The following is a 17521-nucleotide window of genomic DNA, read 5'->3' on the forward strand; positions in this document are numbered from 1 at the left end:
CTCGCCTAGATCTCCTAATAGGAGCCATGAACTGGCAGTTCCAGGTCTCCTGTCTTTTCCTGCTATTCCTGGTTGGCTTCTCTCAGGAGATCCTGAAGTCACAAAAGGTGAAGGTGGGTGTCCCACAGGGGATACAGGCTGATTTCAAAATCTGATGACTAACTTGGCCCCAAGAGATGCTAGGAGTTCTCTCCTCTCTTTGAAGGGCAAAGTTCCATCCTCCAAATCTTTCTTTGCAGACTTTTGCCACATTGTCTTCTGCAGCAGACTCTCTCTTGCCTTAATTGACTGTTTTACATATATTTTCTCTGCACTTTCAAAGGACCAGAATACTGATGAACCAGGCAGTGCATGAAGTTTTCCCTTGGTGCATTCTCCTTTGCCACTTTCCCCTGGTGCCCTTTGACAGACCCACACCTGTCCCTTTCATGCTGGACTCGGGGGTAGCCCTATGGGTCTCAGAAAAAGAGGCATAAAATAGCAAATAGATTGGAAACTGACCTAGTTGCTCTTGGAGAGTGTGTTGGACCAGAAACCCAGAAAAAAACAAAAAAAAAAAAACATGAAGAAGCTGCTATTGGAATGTGCTCCAGGAGTTTCAGGGTCAGGGAAAAAGGAGTTTTTCTTCAGGGAATAATAAAGAATGATAAGAAGAAGAAGGCTAGGATAGTTTTCTGTTAGACTGATTTTAGGAAAGGTTATGTGGTGAGGTAGAGAAAAGGCTTAGCTCAGAGTGACAGAATTTTTTCTTAGATCTTGGTGCTGATCCAAGTTGCCTGATGCTATTCAGGAAGGTCCCCATAATGGTTGCTCCCTCTGTGAATGTTGTGCATACGTCCTCAGATGCAAGGTGGAGACCAAAGTAGATGACTTGAGGTACAATTTTAACTTTAAAATCAGACAAACTCTTTCAAAAAAGGTCCCAGAACTGGGGATGTGACTCACTGGTAGAGCTCTTCTCTAGCATGCAAACTTTCAGTAACAGCAAAACAAAACAAAACAGAACAACAAAACCTCATTTGTGGCCTTAGGCTAGCTACATATCTTTTGTTGGCTTCTTTCTCTCCTCCGTAAAAGGTGAACAATGCCTACCCTATGGTGCGGTGATTCCCAGATTTGAGCTCACAAAAGACACCCAGAATGCTGCTTGCACAGATGGCTGGGCCCCGACACTAGACACTAGAGTTTCTGATTCAGTTGTCTTGGGGAGAAACAGGAATTTGCATTTCTAAGATACTCTCAGTTGACACTTGTGCAGGTCCTCACACACCTTAGCTTTGGGTTTGACCTCTGTTTTGAGGTTCATGTCTGAGATGTTATACATAAAATGCTTGAAAATAGCAGCTATAGTAAGATCACAGCTTATCTTCAAGTGAGATTGTAGTCTACTAGAAAGGGCAACATGTTAGGGGCATCCAGGTCTATGGCAGTCACTGGTGCATGTGAAATTCCTGATGTAGAAAACTGTCTTATAAATGAAAGACTATGATCTAGGGTTTCCTGACTCTTCAGTTCTTTAGCAAATCTGAAAGCTGCCCTTCAATTTTGGCAATTTGGCACACAAAAGACAGTTCATAGGATGACTTCCAGGTAACTTTTTCTTATAGTAGCAAGAACGGCAAATGCTAGAAATTATATAGCACAGAGGTAAAGTGGCACAAAGGCAAATAAAATGCAGGCACATAGATGACAACCCCATCATAGCGAGTTTCTTGGCTCATGTTTCCAAATATTTGCATTAACATATACACATAGTAATATACAGATTTATAGACACATACAGAAGGGGCCTGCCTCCTTTTCTCTAAGGAAAGGAGAGCTAAGGTGAAGGAGAATCTATTGCCTGATGTCCTGGTGACAGAAGAGGTAACAAACTCTGCACAGCAACTCACCCATAGGCAGTTCCTTCCTTGAACCAGGCAGCGCTTTATGGACTGAGATTCTTTAAAGCCCATTTAAAATTGTTCTAAAGTTTTATGACTTTTTTCCTCATTGCCAGGAATCTGGTCTTTCTTACCACATAACATCTTAGCCTTTTATTTCAAGTCCTATCTGCCCTTTTATCTTGGCATGCTTGTAAGTAGAAAACTTTAGCTATTTGTGCTTATAATTACAATTCCTCATTCATGAACAATCAGGCTGTTTCTCTACAACATGGAATGAGAAGAAGGGAATATTGAGAATGAATTTTGTAGGTACCAGTGACAGGATGTTATCCATGTGACTTTTTCTTACAATAGTAAGAAAGGCTACTTGTAAGTTAAAAGACACAAATTCTCATTGTGGCATCTGTTCTAACAGTTTATGTGAAAAGATTATCTTCAGTTGTTAGAATTTCAATATATTCCATGAAGCATTTTAAATTCTTCAAAAAAGTCCACAGAACCAGGTGTGAGGCAGGAGGATTGGAAGTTCGAGACCAGCCTCAGCAACTTAGCCAGGCCCTGTCTCAAAATAAAAAAGAAAACAAAAGAGCTGGGGATAAAGCACCCACTAGGTTCAATCCCTAGTAACCCCCCGAAAAAACAAAACAAACACCACCACCCCCCAAATCCACAGGTGTTGGGAGGAATTATTCATAGGATCACTTTACAGGTACTTTTGTTACATTCCAGGTGGATTGCAACAAAGAGGTGACTGGCACCATCTATGAGTATGGAGCTGTCACCCTCAATGATGACAAGTACATCCAGTTCAAACAGTATGCAGGCAAGCATGTCCTCTTTGTCAACGTGGCCACCTATTGCGGCTTGACAGCTCAGTATCCTGGTAAGCACTAGAGTTCAACTCTTTGCAAACTAGCTTTGTCAGACAGCCATATTCTAATTCTCGAAGGTTTTACTAATGTGTCATTGTGAGTGGGAGATGGAAATAGTGAAGAGGTGACTCTATTCCCCTAATTTCTTTTTACTGCTCTGCTTCTTAGAATGAAGAAGATTCATCTCCAGATTGGAGAACTAAGACATTCTCGAAGATTTGATCAAAGATTACTAGGGACATACCTGTACCCTGCTCTGTATCTTGAGGGGGACATATTTTGTAGGCAACCATTGGGCTTCTCAGAAAGTATTAGATATGTGGTTTAACAAAAAGATACTCTCAAAAGTACAGATTCAGGGGTTGTGAATGTAGTGCTGGATCTGAGTCCCAGCACTGGGGACAAAAAGAGAGAGAGAAGAGTGAGAGAGAACGAAAGCAGGTTAGGGTAAGATCCAGAGATTTAAAAGAATTGTGGGGTCATTTTATATTTTATTTTTATTTATTTATTTGCCTTGCAAGGGATTGAACCCAAATATTTTATTTTTATGTGCAGTCAACTGTCGGGAAAACCTGAAAAACTATAGACTATAACATCTCAGTACCTAATGTATCTAATTATAAGAATTCAAATGACAGTTTAGTATCATTTAGCAAGTGTAAATTTTCTTTCTTTCAAATAGTTAAATTTGAAAAATATGGTAAATGTAAAAAGTAATAATGTGTGAATTGCAGATGCATGGGACATGAACCTGCTTTTAAAACTGTTTTAATTTAGCTCTGTTTGTTTTTCTTTTCTTCTTTCTTTCTTTCCTTTCTTTCTTGTAAGCTCAGGGGCAGGGCTAGTGGCCAAACAAAATCGGACAGAAAGTAGCCAAAGCAAAGCTTTATTGGAATTTGGCTCTCCGCGAAATTCCCAGCACCCCCGCCCCCTACAGGTCAGGGTGGAGAACCGGAGAAAATCTCACGTGGCCCTGGCTGCCCAGGGTCTTTATAGGCCGGAATAGGCGGGGGTCCTGCTGAGTGATAGGTGAGCTAAGGGTCAGTGGAGTTTTTCTGCCCCTGTTTGATTGGTCGCTGTTTGGTGCGCTGCCGTCTGCCTCAGTAGCTTTTTTTTTTTTTTTTTTTTCCCCCTTATATACCCGCTCCAATCCCGACCTTTCTTTCTTTCCTTTCTTCCTTCCTTCTTTCCTTCCTTCCTTCCCTCCCCCCTCTCTTTCTTCTTTCTCTTTCTTTCTTTTTCTCTCTTTCTCTCTCTCTTTCTTTCTTTTTTCTTTTTCTTTGTAGTGCTGGGGATTGAAACCAGGGCCTTACATGCACAAGGTCTGTGCTCTATCACTGAGCTATACGCCCAGGTTCCCTCATTTAAATTTATGTGTTGAATGAATAGGTAATTCATTCACAACATTCAAAATTCAAAAGATACAAAAGGGTTCAACAGGGACACTGTCCATCTTCCCTTTCCTTTAGGCAACTTATGTCATAGATTATGGTGTATATTTCCAGAAATCTTTCATGCATTTATAAGCAAATATTCCCCCCCCCCCCTCCTCTTCCTCTGTGTGCATCTCTCTCTCTCTCACACATGTATACATACGAATGATTCTGTATCTTGCTTTTCACACAATAAAATATCTGGGGTGTTATTCTGTGTCAGTACATGGTGAGTTTTCTCATTCATTTTTAAGTTACAGTTATACATTGTGTTCCTGAAATATAATTTATTGACCTTGTTCATGAGAATTTTAGAGAGCATCTCATTCGAATTTTACTTCATATGAGGAAATGAACTCATAAAGGAACTTGCCAAAGCCCTAGAATCAAGGTCTGCTAAGTTTTCAGCTTTAGGAAGGAAGTACTCTTGACTGCTAAAGAGAAGATGGAGTTGAGTGTAGGCAGAATCAAAGAAACATATAAACATAGGAAGGCTGGGGCTGGTTCTGGGGACTGAATAAATCTGAACTGAAAATGGCCAAAGATGGAAACACTGGCACAAATCTAGACAGGTAAATCAGAAGTTTCCTGACAGTGCAAAGAAAAGTTTGGAGTTTGTGACTTGGGACCCCACAAGTGATCCAGAGAAATGACATCAGTTAGATCACTGAAATTGATGAGAAGGTAGAGAATGCTCTAGAGCCAGGCTTGGAATTTCTCTGATTCCCTCTACCACTCCCACCAAAGAGTACTCCTGGGAACTTCACTGAAGTGTCAGGTTGTGTCATCTTGGGACATATAGGGGAGGGGAGAGTAGTATGTCCATTCTGTTTGCCTTGTCCTTGAAAAAAAAAAAAAAAACATTTGCTCAATCAACTCACCAACTAACAAAGGCAGTGGAATTCAAGTCTGGCTTCTTTCACAATCAAACAGGATGCCCTGCAAGACTAACCAGTCTGTGTTTGCTTTGAACAAGAGCTTCCATTGGAAGGTGAAGTACAGCCAGTTATGGGAACCACTGTACAACAAATCTGGCTGCCACTAGGATGAGTTTTTTTTGAAACCTGTGTGATAGTTTTTTGCTCTGCCCGATCCAGTCTGTAACTTGAACCTCTCCTTTCACAGTCTTCTGTTGATTCATGTGATAAATGGAGAAATCTAATGGTCTTTCACTGGGTGAAGTAGGGCTTCTGACTAGTCGACCCACACTGTTCATTCTCTACCTACAGAACTGAATGCACTACAGGAGGAGTTGAAGCATTTGGATGTCATTGTGTTGGGCTTTCCTTGTAATCAATTTGGAAAACAAGAACCAGGAAAGAACGCAGAGATTCTTTCTGGGCTCAAGTGAGTGCCTGCATAGGACCCTACAGAGGCTGTCATGATTCCCCTTCCTCATTCTGCCTAAAGGCCCTCTCATTCTGGGAACTTCTAGGGTAGTTGGTAGATCAAATGGGTTGAAGAACCTCACCATGATGCTATAATGCTTTAAATTCAATCTGTCCATGTTGGCAGTGTTCAAATATTCGCTCTCCCTGGTTTTGTTTTGCTTCTTTGTTGTTTTGTTTTGTTTTGTTTTTTTCCCTTTTTTCAGACTGGGGATTGTACCCAGTCTGGTGCATGCTTAACAAGCACTGAACTACATCCCTGGTCTATTCTCTCTACCACTGAATTCTTTTAGTGGTGAAACTAGGGGAATATTTACTAGAAAAGAAGTCCAAGGGAAAGGAGGAAATATAGGAAATGAAAATTAATCAGTAAATCCAAACTCAAAATATTGCTTTCCTAATTTCTCGGAATTCTCTCTTAGCTCCTTAGAGTCTACTGTTTGAAATGCTTATTCCCAGAGACTTCTCTTTCTTCACCTTCCTTGTCTACAACATCTCCGTTTTTTATCTCTGATTTCCTTTTGTGGTAAATTTTTGGTAGCATTACTAACTTTTCTTGTCTTAATTTGGATCCCCCTGGAAACAATGGTTCCTGCAGGTATGTGCGTCCAGGTGGTGGCTTTGTCCCCAATTTCCAGCTCTTTGAGAAAGGTGATGTGAATGGAGAAAAAGAACAGAAGGTCTTTACATTCCTGAAGGTGAGTAAACATATACTTGGCATGGATTGGTTTCTATTGGTAGAGATAAACTGAAAGCAGTTGGGGATTGTGTCTATCATTGGGGTTAAAAAGATTTTCTGTTCAAAGATCATGGCAATATCTCCTATGAAGATTCCGCTTCAAGTAGAGGAAACGTAATATCTGATAGCTCTGACATGGACTAATCTCCCTTACTTAATGACAATAATTCATTCACTCATAATAATTTATTAAATCCATAAAAATGCAAGGAACTGTGTTATACAATAAATTAACAAATATTAATAGGATGTAGTCTCGTCCCTGAAGAAACTCATATATTTTTTCAGGAGACAAACACAGATATGGATCAGGTGGAGTGTCATGTGATAAATTCCTTTTGCATTAGAGAACATTAAAACAACACAATACCAAGACAGAAGGATCCCCAAGGATCCCTTAGTACCCTTGTCTCCAAATGCTTATCTGCAGAACAAGTCTGATCCTTGTTGATATTTTCACCCATTCACAGCAACCTGGGGGGCGGGGGAGACAATATGGAGAGTTTTCAATAAACCCCAACTTTTTGTATATAAAAGACCATAATTTATTGATAACAAATTACTGTTATATTGCACTGTATAAATTGACCTTTTATTGCTCAAAACTAGTGATGTGATCATTTTTAAGCAGCTAAGCCTAATATTAAAAAATCCTTTAATAGTTAACTTTATAGCTATAGCATATTCTTATTGTCAAAATGAATGTGGATCATTCTACATTAGGCTTTAAAAAATAGCTATTGAATTTTTTTCTGTCTATGAATCCCAAATTCTGGGAATTAGTCCTTTAAACCAATCCATTATTTTTTACCTAAGGAAAATAAAATTATAGAATATGACTTACCAAAGAAACAGAAGATATTCTTTTACTGAAACACCATGATAAGATCATGGGCTTAAAAGGGACACAAAGAAACACTGCCCTATGTAAATTTATGATTTTTAATAAAAAAAATGGAAAAAAAAAAAGGGACACAAAGAGAAGGGGAATGCTTTCTGTTTATTATTATACTCTAACTTCTGGTTGTTTGGTGTTTGGTGTATTGGTGATGATACACTGAAATATCCGTGGTTGACTGGAAGTATTTTCAATAGTTAATATATTAAAATATATAATGGTGAGTAGGCCCCCTACATGTGAGAAGAAGAGCAGACCACATAGAAGCAGAAATAAACTTATCTTTCCATTTTTCATATCTGTACTCCAGAACTCCTGCCCTCCAACCTCTGAACTTTTGGGTTCTTCACAACAACTCTTCTGGGAGCCCATGAAGGTCCATGACATCCGCTGGAACTTTGAGAAGTTCCTAGTGGGGCCCAATGGAGTTCCTGTCATGCGCTGGTTCCACCAGATTCCAGTCAGCACAGTCAAATCGGACATCCTAGAGTACCTAAAGCAGTTTGATACCCAGTAGGAAGGGCTAGCACTGGCAGAAGTAGCCACCATCCCTCCCTCCTGAAGAACATGCCCATCTTTGCTCCACATTCCTTCCTACCTAGCCTCCCTATGACCAAATCATCTCGAGCTACTGAAGCGGCTGCTTATGAACGTTTGAGCAGGTGTGTGTATGTATGTGTGTGTGTGTGTGTGTTTGAAGATTAAGGAAAGAAAACTTATCTATCCAAATCTCTGATGGTGAAATATCAAATTTTCCCCAAACTATTCCAAAGGAAAGTCATTTTAGGATAAATGATTCAGACTACCTTAAGTCTATTAAAAAACAATCACCCAGAAGTTCTGACAGCTATCCTTTCCCTGTCCTGGAAGTCTAAAGAAAGGAAGAACTGATGGCAAGATTTTCTAGTTTGCCTTCCTAGCCTCACTGTCCTCCAAGGTGGGTGTGCATTGGTAAACTCTTCCTTTCCCTTCTTTATTCCCCTTTATTCCTCTGCCACCCTGCAATGAAGGATTCTGGAGACAGAGTGAGAGCAGAAACTTTACCTCACATGAAGGGAGGGACATTTCCATGATGGTGGGTCCTAAAGTCCCTCTGAGCTGGATCCTACCAGAGCCTTCCTTATCCCTTAGTGCATTCAGGTCACGGCACCTGGGCAGGGATGTCCTTTCATTCTGAAGATGGGCTTTCTCTTCACTGTAAGCCTTCCCGACTTTAAGCATATCATTGTCTGAAATAAAAAAAAAAAAAAAAAAATTCTGCAGCAATCAGACTTCAAGTGATGTTTTCCCAGTCCCACATTTTGTCTGCATTCATACCTCTTCTTCTCTTTGTTCTTAACATTCTTACTTTGCTCTTCAGAATTTTGTTTCTCTCAAAAGCACTCTAGAGCTTTTCTTGGTACATTCCAAATTACTGGGTGGAACTACAGATATAGAGCTGCTGTGACTTCGTTTGTGCATGTGTAGTGCTGCAACCAAACCCAGGGCCTCATGCATGTTAGGCAAGCACTCTACCACTAAGCTACATTCCCAGCCCTAGCACAGACCTCTTAATATCAGGCCCCTCTATACCTCCATTCTGGTCACCTGGCCAAGCTCCTACATGAAAAAAAGTTCTTGTTTCTGAAAGACTCTCTCTCTCTCTCTCTCTCTCTCTCTCTCTCTCTCTCTCTCTCTCTCTCTCTCTCTAATAAACACATATACATTTCTGTCTACAAAATTAATTCATGCTCACTATTAAAATCCAAAAACACAGAAAAGCAGAAAAAAAATGAAAAGCATATAAAAAAACAACTCCTAATCAGAGGTACAAAAGACCTCTGAGAAGTCCTATCTTCCCTTTGTTGTTTTATAATTGAAACTAAATACTTTATAACAGACTCAGATTTCAGGAAATTAGACACAAAGGAAAGAAAAGATTAGATGAGGAAGTAAAGTAAAATAGCTATTTTTATCTTTCTTTTAACAGATTATTTTGGCATAGGTGCTTGCACTTTAAAATATTTTTGCACTTAAACCTGGCATGGTAGCACATGCCTGTAAGGAGTTCAAGGCCAGTTTCAGCAATTTAGCAAGATCCATAGCAACCCAGCAAGACCCTGTCTCAAAATAAAAAATAAAAAAGGACTGGAGATGTAGTTCAGTACAGGTAGAATATACCTGGGTTTAATCCTCAGCACCACAAAAAAGTGCAGGAAATGTAACAGTAAATATTATATTTATTAGGGAAAGAGAGGAGGAATCTTTCGAAGCAGTATGTATTAGTGAGTAACATCAAACATTGTGGGAAGGTCATAATTCAGCTGTGTACCTAAGTAGAAATGGGATCCCTTACTTAATTTTTATATAGCAATGTGAAAATTGACAAACTAAACAAATGATCATGAAAATAAATTTTTTTCATTTTTAAAATTTTATTTTATTTTTCTTTCCACTTTTTTTTTTACTAGTGCATTGTAGTTGTACCTAACAATGGGATTTGTTGTTACATATTAATACATACACACAATTTAACAATATAATTGGAGCTAGCACTTTCTTCTTCCCTTCCTCCTACCCCTTGGTTCCTTTCCTCTATTGATCTCCCTTTGATTAGGAAAATGATTTTTAAGAACCTAAAATTTCTAAGTGGTAGATACATATGAGAAATAAAAAAATTTTTTTTGGATACTTTGCCTTCTTGAACTCAAACTCTAGTAGGGAAATGGATTTTTTTAAAAAATCTGGCCATTCTTGACCATAAACTATAGGATTTGAGACTTTCATTCATCTTTTTTCTGGTGCCTTAGCAATTTTAAGGGCAGTAAGGACATAAGAGAATTAGCCACAAGTGGTATTGAGAAATGTGTTTTGATTTTGAAATTCTTCTCAATCTCTGAATTCTTAAGGACACTCGTAGACCTCAACAGTTCTCTGGAGAGTTCCAGATATGCTACTATTTTTAGATCAGGATAAGTAGGTGGAGGAGGATGGAATGACACAGTGTATAAAACTCTTTCCCAATACTGGTTTCTCCTGTCTGTTATAGAAGCTAATTACTTATGTACATATACGAATACACCACAACGAATATTCATATCATGTTCAACCACAAGACTGGAAACCTTATTAGAATAAGAACTACTCCATGTTCGTATAAATATGTCAAAATATACTCTACTGTTCTGTATAACTAAAAAGAACAAATTAAAAAAATAAGAGAGAAGCTGGATTATTATTACTATCATTACCATCTCAGGCATTGTTGCTGTAGAGAAGTAAATGCTCAAGGGGAGCAACATCTCTAAAGTAGTGAAGGAAGAGGACAGTAGCCTTTAGTTTAAGCACACTGTGCCTGAGTATCTGAGAGTTCATAGTCCTGCTGCAGCTCTGAAAAATCCAACCTCCATGCTCCTGATGCCCTCCAGTGGCTGTCCCTGAAGAGAAAAATAAATGTTATGAGTAGAGCCAAAGCCAGGAAAACTAGAAAAAAAATGTCTGCCAAAGGATATGACAAGTGGTGGGTAAGTGGATTAGCATGTTCCAAACAATGACAATGATGTTGATAGTAATAATAATGTAAATGTTTTTATAAAAAGAGGATAAAGAAAAAAATTCCACTTCTCTTTTCCTCAACCAATCCCTATTACAACTCTTAGAGTCTTATCCCAAGATTTGCTTAGTAGCCCATTTCTGGATGTAAGATTCCAGTACTGTCTCCCCCATAGGAGCTGATTTGTGAATGCAACACCTTCCCTGTAGACTGTGTGGACACTGCTGGTTTTCAGCTTTTGGATGTGCCTGTGTCAGTGCTGGAAGTCAGATTTCTGAAAGATGAAAGAGAATAGGCCATGGTTCATTCCAGAACACATCAAATCTTGCTCCTGTGGTCTCACAAACTCTTGACTTGGTTTTCCTTCCTGCAAACAGAATCCAGGATTCAGTCACATGTAACTAATTAAGAAAGTCATCTCAAAAGAAAGGGAATCCACGAAGCTGGATAAGGCAGGGGAGAGAGAAGTAAAGATTTAGCACTTTCTGTCCGAGTTTAGCATCTGAATAAATTACACTATGATGGGGCCCCTCTGGAAGGAAGAGGGATGGCCTTTGTAACCCAGTAAGTCATTGGCTTTTATGGGTTCACCCTTGGGCCCCACAGGCACAACATCCCTGTTGGGGTGACTCCCTTTGGCCGAAGGAAATTCTCTGAAGACTTCCCAGCTATAAACCATTAGCAGCCAATACTCAGTAGTGGAGTTGGACCCATTAGCCCAGTAAAGCTAATCTGGTAAAACCATTGAGATCATCTCTCGTCCCCTCACAAACAACTCAGTATTCAGGAGGGGGACCCCCAGTGGAGACCCTGAGAAAAGGACACTGACAATCCCTCACTCAATCACCATTTTCCCTTTCTTCATTTCTATCTCTAGATCTCCAGGAAAATGCTTCACAAAGCATGGTCCCAGTAGCAGTAGCATTACTGGAGAATTTTGTTAGAAATGTAGTTTTTATATCCTTTCCAGACTCACTGAACCAGAAATTCTGTGAGCAGGCCCAACATTTAGGGTTTTCAACAGCCTTCCAGGTGATCTTAATTTTGGCTAAAGTTTAAGGACCATTGCTCTAAGCAATGGAGAATTTGCAGTAACAATCACCATTTTGACACAGGATGCATGAGGAGAATTTCTCTTATAATCATGTGGCTACAGACTCCTGTTCACAGCCATAGCCATACTGCATTGCTGGTTTCAAGCAACTACAGATGGAATGTAAGGAATTTCCACGGAACCACGCAGGATACGGGAAATCACATAAGGGAATTTATTAAGCAAACAGTGTCTCCCTGCAGGGTAAGAGAGAAAATGAGAGGAAAAGAGAAAGGAAAAGAAAGGGCATGCACTAGAGAGAGTGGAAAGCCAGGAGGATAGAGAAAAGTGTGTAGGACAGACAGAAGAATGGGAAAAAGATGGCTGGGAAGCTACAGTAAAACAGTTGAATTCTGCCAGGCTAACAGGGGACCAATATGGGAGAAGGATACTTGCAAGCTGACTGATGAACCAATAGCTAGCTAGGATGTTCACAGATTGACAAGTGGTTGGGAGGCGGGCAAAATGGCTGTACCTGGTGGCGGAGGAGCAGCTTTATACATTACATGGAAAACACCATATTTAGGAAAAAATATTGTTCTTGTACTGACCATGTACTGACTTTTTTAATTATTCCCTTAACAGCACAGTATACAATTATTTGCATGGCATTTTATATTGGATTAGGTATTTTAAGTCACTTAGAGACCATTTAAAATATACAGGAGGACTGCATAGACTTTATACAAATACCATGCCATTTTATATGCGACTTGAGTTTCTTCAGATTTTGGTGTTCCACAGTGATAAGTAACAGATGCGAGCAGTGGGAACATGAAGTTAAGGGAATAATTCTAGAAACTGGGCCCACTATGCTGACCCCCACAAGTTTTCGATTACAAAAGCAATTTATTGACAGCCCTGACTGGCTTAAATCAACAGAATTCTTCAGCAAACAACCTGTTATCTGCAGGAGCAATGCAGACCTGAAATACCACAAGAACACAAATTATCCTAAAGGGGGGGACTTTTGTGACCCTTACACAGGTCAGGTGTCAGAGCAACATGTCTGAAATCCTCTGTCATGATCAGAACAACAGGTGAGAGAGGACTGCAGATCCTTGTCCTGTAACATTAGGATCATGGACAATTGCATGTATTGAATCTCCACTTCTGGTTCCCAGCATAGAACTTCTAAAGCTCTTGTCATTTTCCTGAGTGATAGGAATGGTAAGAGTATCTTTTGTTATATTTGGTGTTAGTCATTGGTTCCTGACATAAGAACTTCGAAGACCCTCAGACTCACCTTAATGAAGAGCATCTGGTCATATGTTAGATAACTGGTGACTGAAAACCCTTAGATAGCTTCAGGAAGGGGGTTGGCTCTCAAAGGAACCAACCACAGTGATTAGAGTATTAGAACTTCCAGCCCTCATCCTGGTTTTGGAAAGAGTAAAGGGGCTGGAAACAGATTTAATCACCAATTGCCTAACATGATGAAGCCTCCATTAAAACCCTAAACAAGAAGATTTGGAGAGTTCCTGAGTTAGTGAACACATGGGGATTCCTAGAGCATGGCATACCAGGAGAAGGATCTACCTTCCCCACCCCTAATTTGCCCTAAGCACCTCTTCATCTGTACCCTTTGTAATGTAAGACCCCCAAAAAGGAGACCCTAACTCTGTCCCACGGATCGACGGCAACCCCAATCAACTGCAGGAGGTGTCACTTGATGCAAACCGCAAGAGGCTTTTATTCCAGCGCGCTGGGACCCAACTCATGCCTCACGCAGGAGTCGAGGAGTTGAGTCCCTAGCAGAAAATCTTACAAGTTTATAAAGGCAGAAACCACACATCGGGAGGATTCGCACATGGAAGGGGAAAAGGGGAACAAAGCCGCCGGGAAATTCCAAAGGGGGTCTGGGTTTGCTGATAACATACAACATGTTTCACAATGTTTTACAACAGGGCGTAGATTCTGGTCAACAGTTTCTGGTAATCATATCCTGGAACAGCTTTAAGGGGTTTGTTCCCATCACTGGGAGGGAGACCTTAGGGAGTTGAGATAAAACAGACAGCTTTAAAAAAGTCCTTTCTTTCATTCTCCCATCTGCTTTTTGGTAAGTTCTAATCATGGAACTTCTGTCTCTATATACTCTTCTCCAGAGCTATTTCCTTGGCGGAGGGACTGGTATTGTTGCCTGAGCATTAGTACCTGTACAGCACTTATTAGGTCCCCAGGCTTGTAGGCCTCGGCCAACCGATTCGACACCTCCCTCTGCACAGTCTCAAGGGCTTTTAATCTGGTGTACAGAGATTGAGAGGGGTAAGAGTCTGGGGAAGGAAGGTGTTGTATGGTAATGAGTGGGGGGTGAGTCTCATAAAGGATTTCAAAAGGAGTTAGCTTGAGGGAGCCAGGGGTATTGTGCACCCGAAACAAAGCAAAGGGAAGGAGGACTGTCCAGTCTGTTATGCCAGTCTCTAAGGATAATTTAGTCATGACCTCTTTTAAAGTTCTATTCATTCTTTCTACCTGCCCTGAGCTTTGGGGCCTATAAGCATAATGTAATTTCCAATTAAGCCCCAGGATTTTGGCCAGTCCCTGACCTACCTGGGCAACAAATGCAGGGCCGTTGTCTGACCCGATTACCTTGGGCACCCCGAACCTCGGGAAGATGCCTTCTAGTATTGTTTTGGCCACCAACTGAGCAGTCTCCTTGGTAGGAAAGGCTTCAACCCATCCTGAAAATGTATCTATGAATACTAATAAGTATCTGTATCCATACCTGGCTGGTTTTACCTCAGTAAAGTCCACTTTCCAGTAACTCCCAGGACGGTCTCCTCGGAGCCGTTTGCTGTGAGGTAGCTTGCTGGGCCGGGCATTCACCATCTGGCAAGACTTGCATTCTTTTACAGGTGTATCTGCAAGCTCCCCGAGCTTCATGATGTAATACGGTGAAGACTGGACAAGAGTTTTTAAATGTTTTGGGCCTAGATGAGTTAACTTGTGAAGGTGTCTGAGAAATATGATCGCCTGTTTTTCAGGGAGAATTCTTTTTCCTTCTGAAGTTTCCCGGATCCCCTCTGGAGTCTCTAGGCGAAATCCTAATCTGTCCATTTCCTCAAGGTCTAGTTCTGAATATTCAAAGTTCCTTCTATTATGTAGCTGCTTCCATCAGTGAACCAGGTCAGCTGAGTGTCTGGTAAGGGCTGCTCTTGGAAGTCCCTTCAGGTCCCCGTTTCTTCTGCTAGTATCTCTTGACAGGTATGCAGCACACTCTCCTGGGTGGACGTGTCAGGTAGTAGGATAGCTGGGTTGAGGATGGCAGGCAGCCCGAACTGGATCCTGTCTCCATTCAGTAGGAGACTCTGGTAATGTGTCATGCAGGCGTTGGACAGCCACCGGTCAGGGGGCTGTCTGATGATGTTCTCCAGGGAGTGAGGGGCAATGACCGTTAGCTTTTGTCCCATAGTTAATTTGTCAGCATCTTTCACCAATACTGCCACTGCTGCCACAGACCTCAGACAGGCAGGCCAGCCACTAGCAATAGGGTCTAGCTTCTTGGAGAGGTAGGCTACTGGCCTCTTCCATGGCCCTAGAGGCTGGGTCAGCACCCCTCGGGCTACTCCCTTCCTCTCATCCACAAATAGGACGAAGGGCTTTGCTATGTCCGGCAATGCCAGGGCTGGGGCAGACAGTAATGCCTTCATGATGTCATCAAAGGCCTGCTGCTGGTTGTTACCCCACTCAAATGAGGCACCCTGTCTAGTCAGAGGATAGAGGGGAGCTGCCAGGGTAGCGAACTCGGGGATCCACAGGCGGCAAAACCCCGCAGTCCCTAAAAATTCTCGCACCTGGCGGGGTGAGCGAGGAACAGGTATCTGAGTCACAGTTTGTTTTCTGGCCTCCATTAGCCATCTCTGCCCCCCTTTGAGGGCGTACCCCAGGTACGTTACCTCCTTTTGGCAGATCTGGGCCTTCTTGGCGGAGGTCCAATATCCTAAGCGGGCAAGTTCTTCTAGCAGTAGTCCCGTGCCCCGTTGGCATTCCTCCTCTGTGGCCCCGGCCAGTAGTAAGTCATCTACATACTGCAGAAGTGTTACCTGGGGATGGCTGGCACGGAAGTGGGCTAAATCTTGGTGGAGAGCTTCATCGAAGAGGGTCGGGGTATTCTTGAACCCCTGGGGTAGTCGGGTCCAAGTCAATTGTCCTGTTGTCCGAGTCAGGGTCCCTCCACTCGAATGCGAAGATGTTTTGGCTGGAAGGGTGTAGTCGCAGGCAGAAGAAAGCATCCTTTAAGTCCAAGACAGTGTACCAAATATGATCCAGGGGAAGAGAGCTCAGCAAGGTGTAAGGGTTAGGTACAGTGGGGTGGATGTCCTGTACTCGCTTGTTTACTTCTCTTAAGTCCTGTACCGGGCGATAGTCTCCTGTGCCAGGCTTTTTAACAGGTAACGGGAGTGTTCCATGGTGACTGACACTTCACTAGGATACCTTGCTGAAGGAGGCGAGTGCTCTGTGCTGTAATGAGGTAATGATGTGGTGTTGCCCCAAGATAAGATTGACGTTGCCCCCAAGTTGGAGACACGTGGTAAGATAACTAACTTCCCTTGGACCAAGACTGGCTGGCAGGGTCTGATAAAACGGATTTAAAAGGACTCAGGATGAGCCTAGCTCCAGTCCCCATTTTACACCAATGACGCTAGTGTTGCGCCAAGCCTGAAGGGGACTCACTGATTTGCTCGTTGCTTGATGGACCATCCATCATCCTGGACCATGACCCAGACGTTCCTGTGGAAATGACAGCGGAGCTGCCTGTGTGCATCCTGCCTGAAACGTCTCCACCCGGTCTGCCTGCCTGCCTGCCTGCCATAACCTCACCACCCTCCTTGCAACCGTCCTCGCTGATCAGGACTCCGGCCAGAGGGAGTTCCCCAGTGAGATCTCCTGAACTGTCTTCCTGACTGACCTCTGGGAGTCGCTGCCCTTCAACTCAAGACACGTCACACAGGAGTGGACCTTAGGAACGGGTCTCAGTAAGGAGTGAGTCTTGTTTATTCGGGGCTTATAATAATTTAGTGATTAAGTTATGTGTGATATTGGTGTGACTGAAGTTAGAATAACTCTAAATAATTGTGTGATCAGCATCAAATAAAAGCCAATTGATTTTGGACCAAATTTACTCTCATTGACTCCTCCTTGCCACTCGTGACAATTACTCTGAGTACTACTAACTACAATTAAAAAAAAAAAAAAAAAAAAAAAAAGCAGTTTCCAGTAGCTGTCCTTAGGCCCAGGAAAATAAAATCTTTCAGATTCTAAAAAATCATCACCTTTTGAGAAATGTTTGAAAATTACCATGACCAACCTAGTTGCTGATTACCACCGTTTACAGATGGCGAATCCTGCTTCCTCTAATGTTGAAGTTTGAACACTAGAGAAGCACGCCTAGGCAAGCATATTAAGCAGGTTTTATTTAAAAGTAGTAATAATGAAGCCAGAATTGAGGACAGGAAGTTAGTGTAGAAATAGGGAATCGGGTCAGATCGAGAAAATGGAGGCCATAAAGCCATCTGCCTCTGGCAGTTGGAGACTGCTGTGGGAGAATGGAATGTCAAGGACCTGCAGAACCCATTGATAACCAAATTTACCTGCGCCTGTCAGAGACTGCAGGCAGGAAGATGCTGATTAATGCCCCCTGGGCCCTTACCTGCCTGAGTCACTTTGGCCCTCCCCCTGC

At 41.9% G+C, this 17521-nt stretch overlaps 1 protein-coding gene across 2 annotated transcripts; it reads left to right on the plus strand.

Moving 5' to 3' along the window:
• On the plus strand, positions 1-8691 carry GPX6 (glutathione peroxidase 6). 2 transcript variants are annotated; one of them, XM_079148936.1, is made up of 5 exons: positions 1-107; positions 2616-2769; positions 5421-5538; positions 6178-6277; positions 7527-8691. In XM_079148936.1, exons 1-5 carry the CDS (start codon positions 27-29, stop codon positions 7731-7733), a joined length of 660 nt encoding a protein of 219 aa, XP_079005062.1. In that variant the 5' UTR covers positions 1-26; the 3' UTR covers positions 7734-8691. The 2 variants fall into 2 exon arrangements, with proteins under 2 accessions (XP_079005062.1, XP_079005061.1); XM_079148935.1 differs by having other exon boundaries at positions 9-113.
• Positions 8692-17521: the final 8830 nt, after the last annotated feature.

The sequence above is a fragment of the Sciurus vulgaris genome (assembly GCF_902686455.1).
Source record: "Sciurus vulgaris genome assembly, chromosome: 7".
NCBI lineage: Eukaryota > Metazoa > Chordata > Mammalia > Rodentia > Sciuridae > Sciurus > Sciurus vulgaris.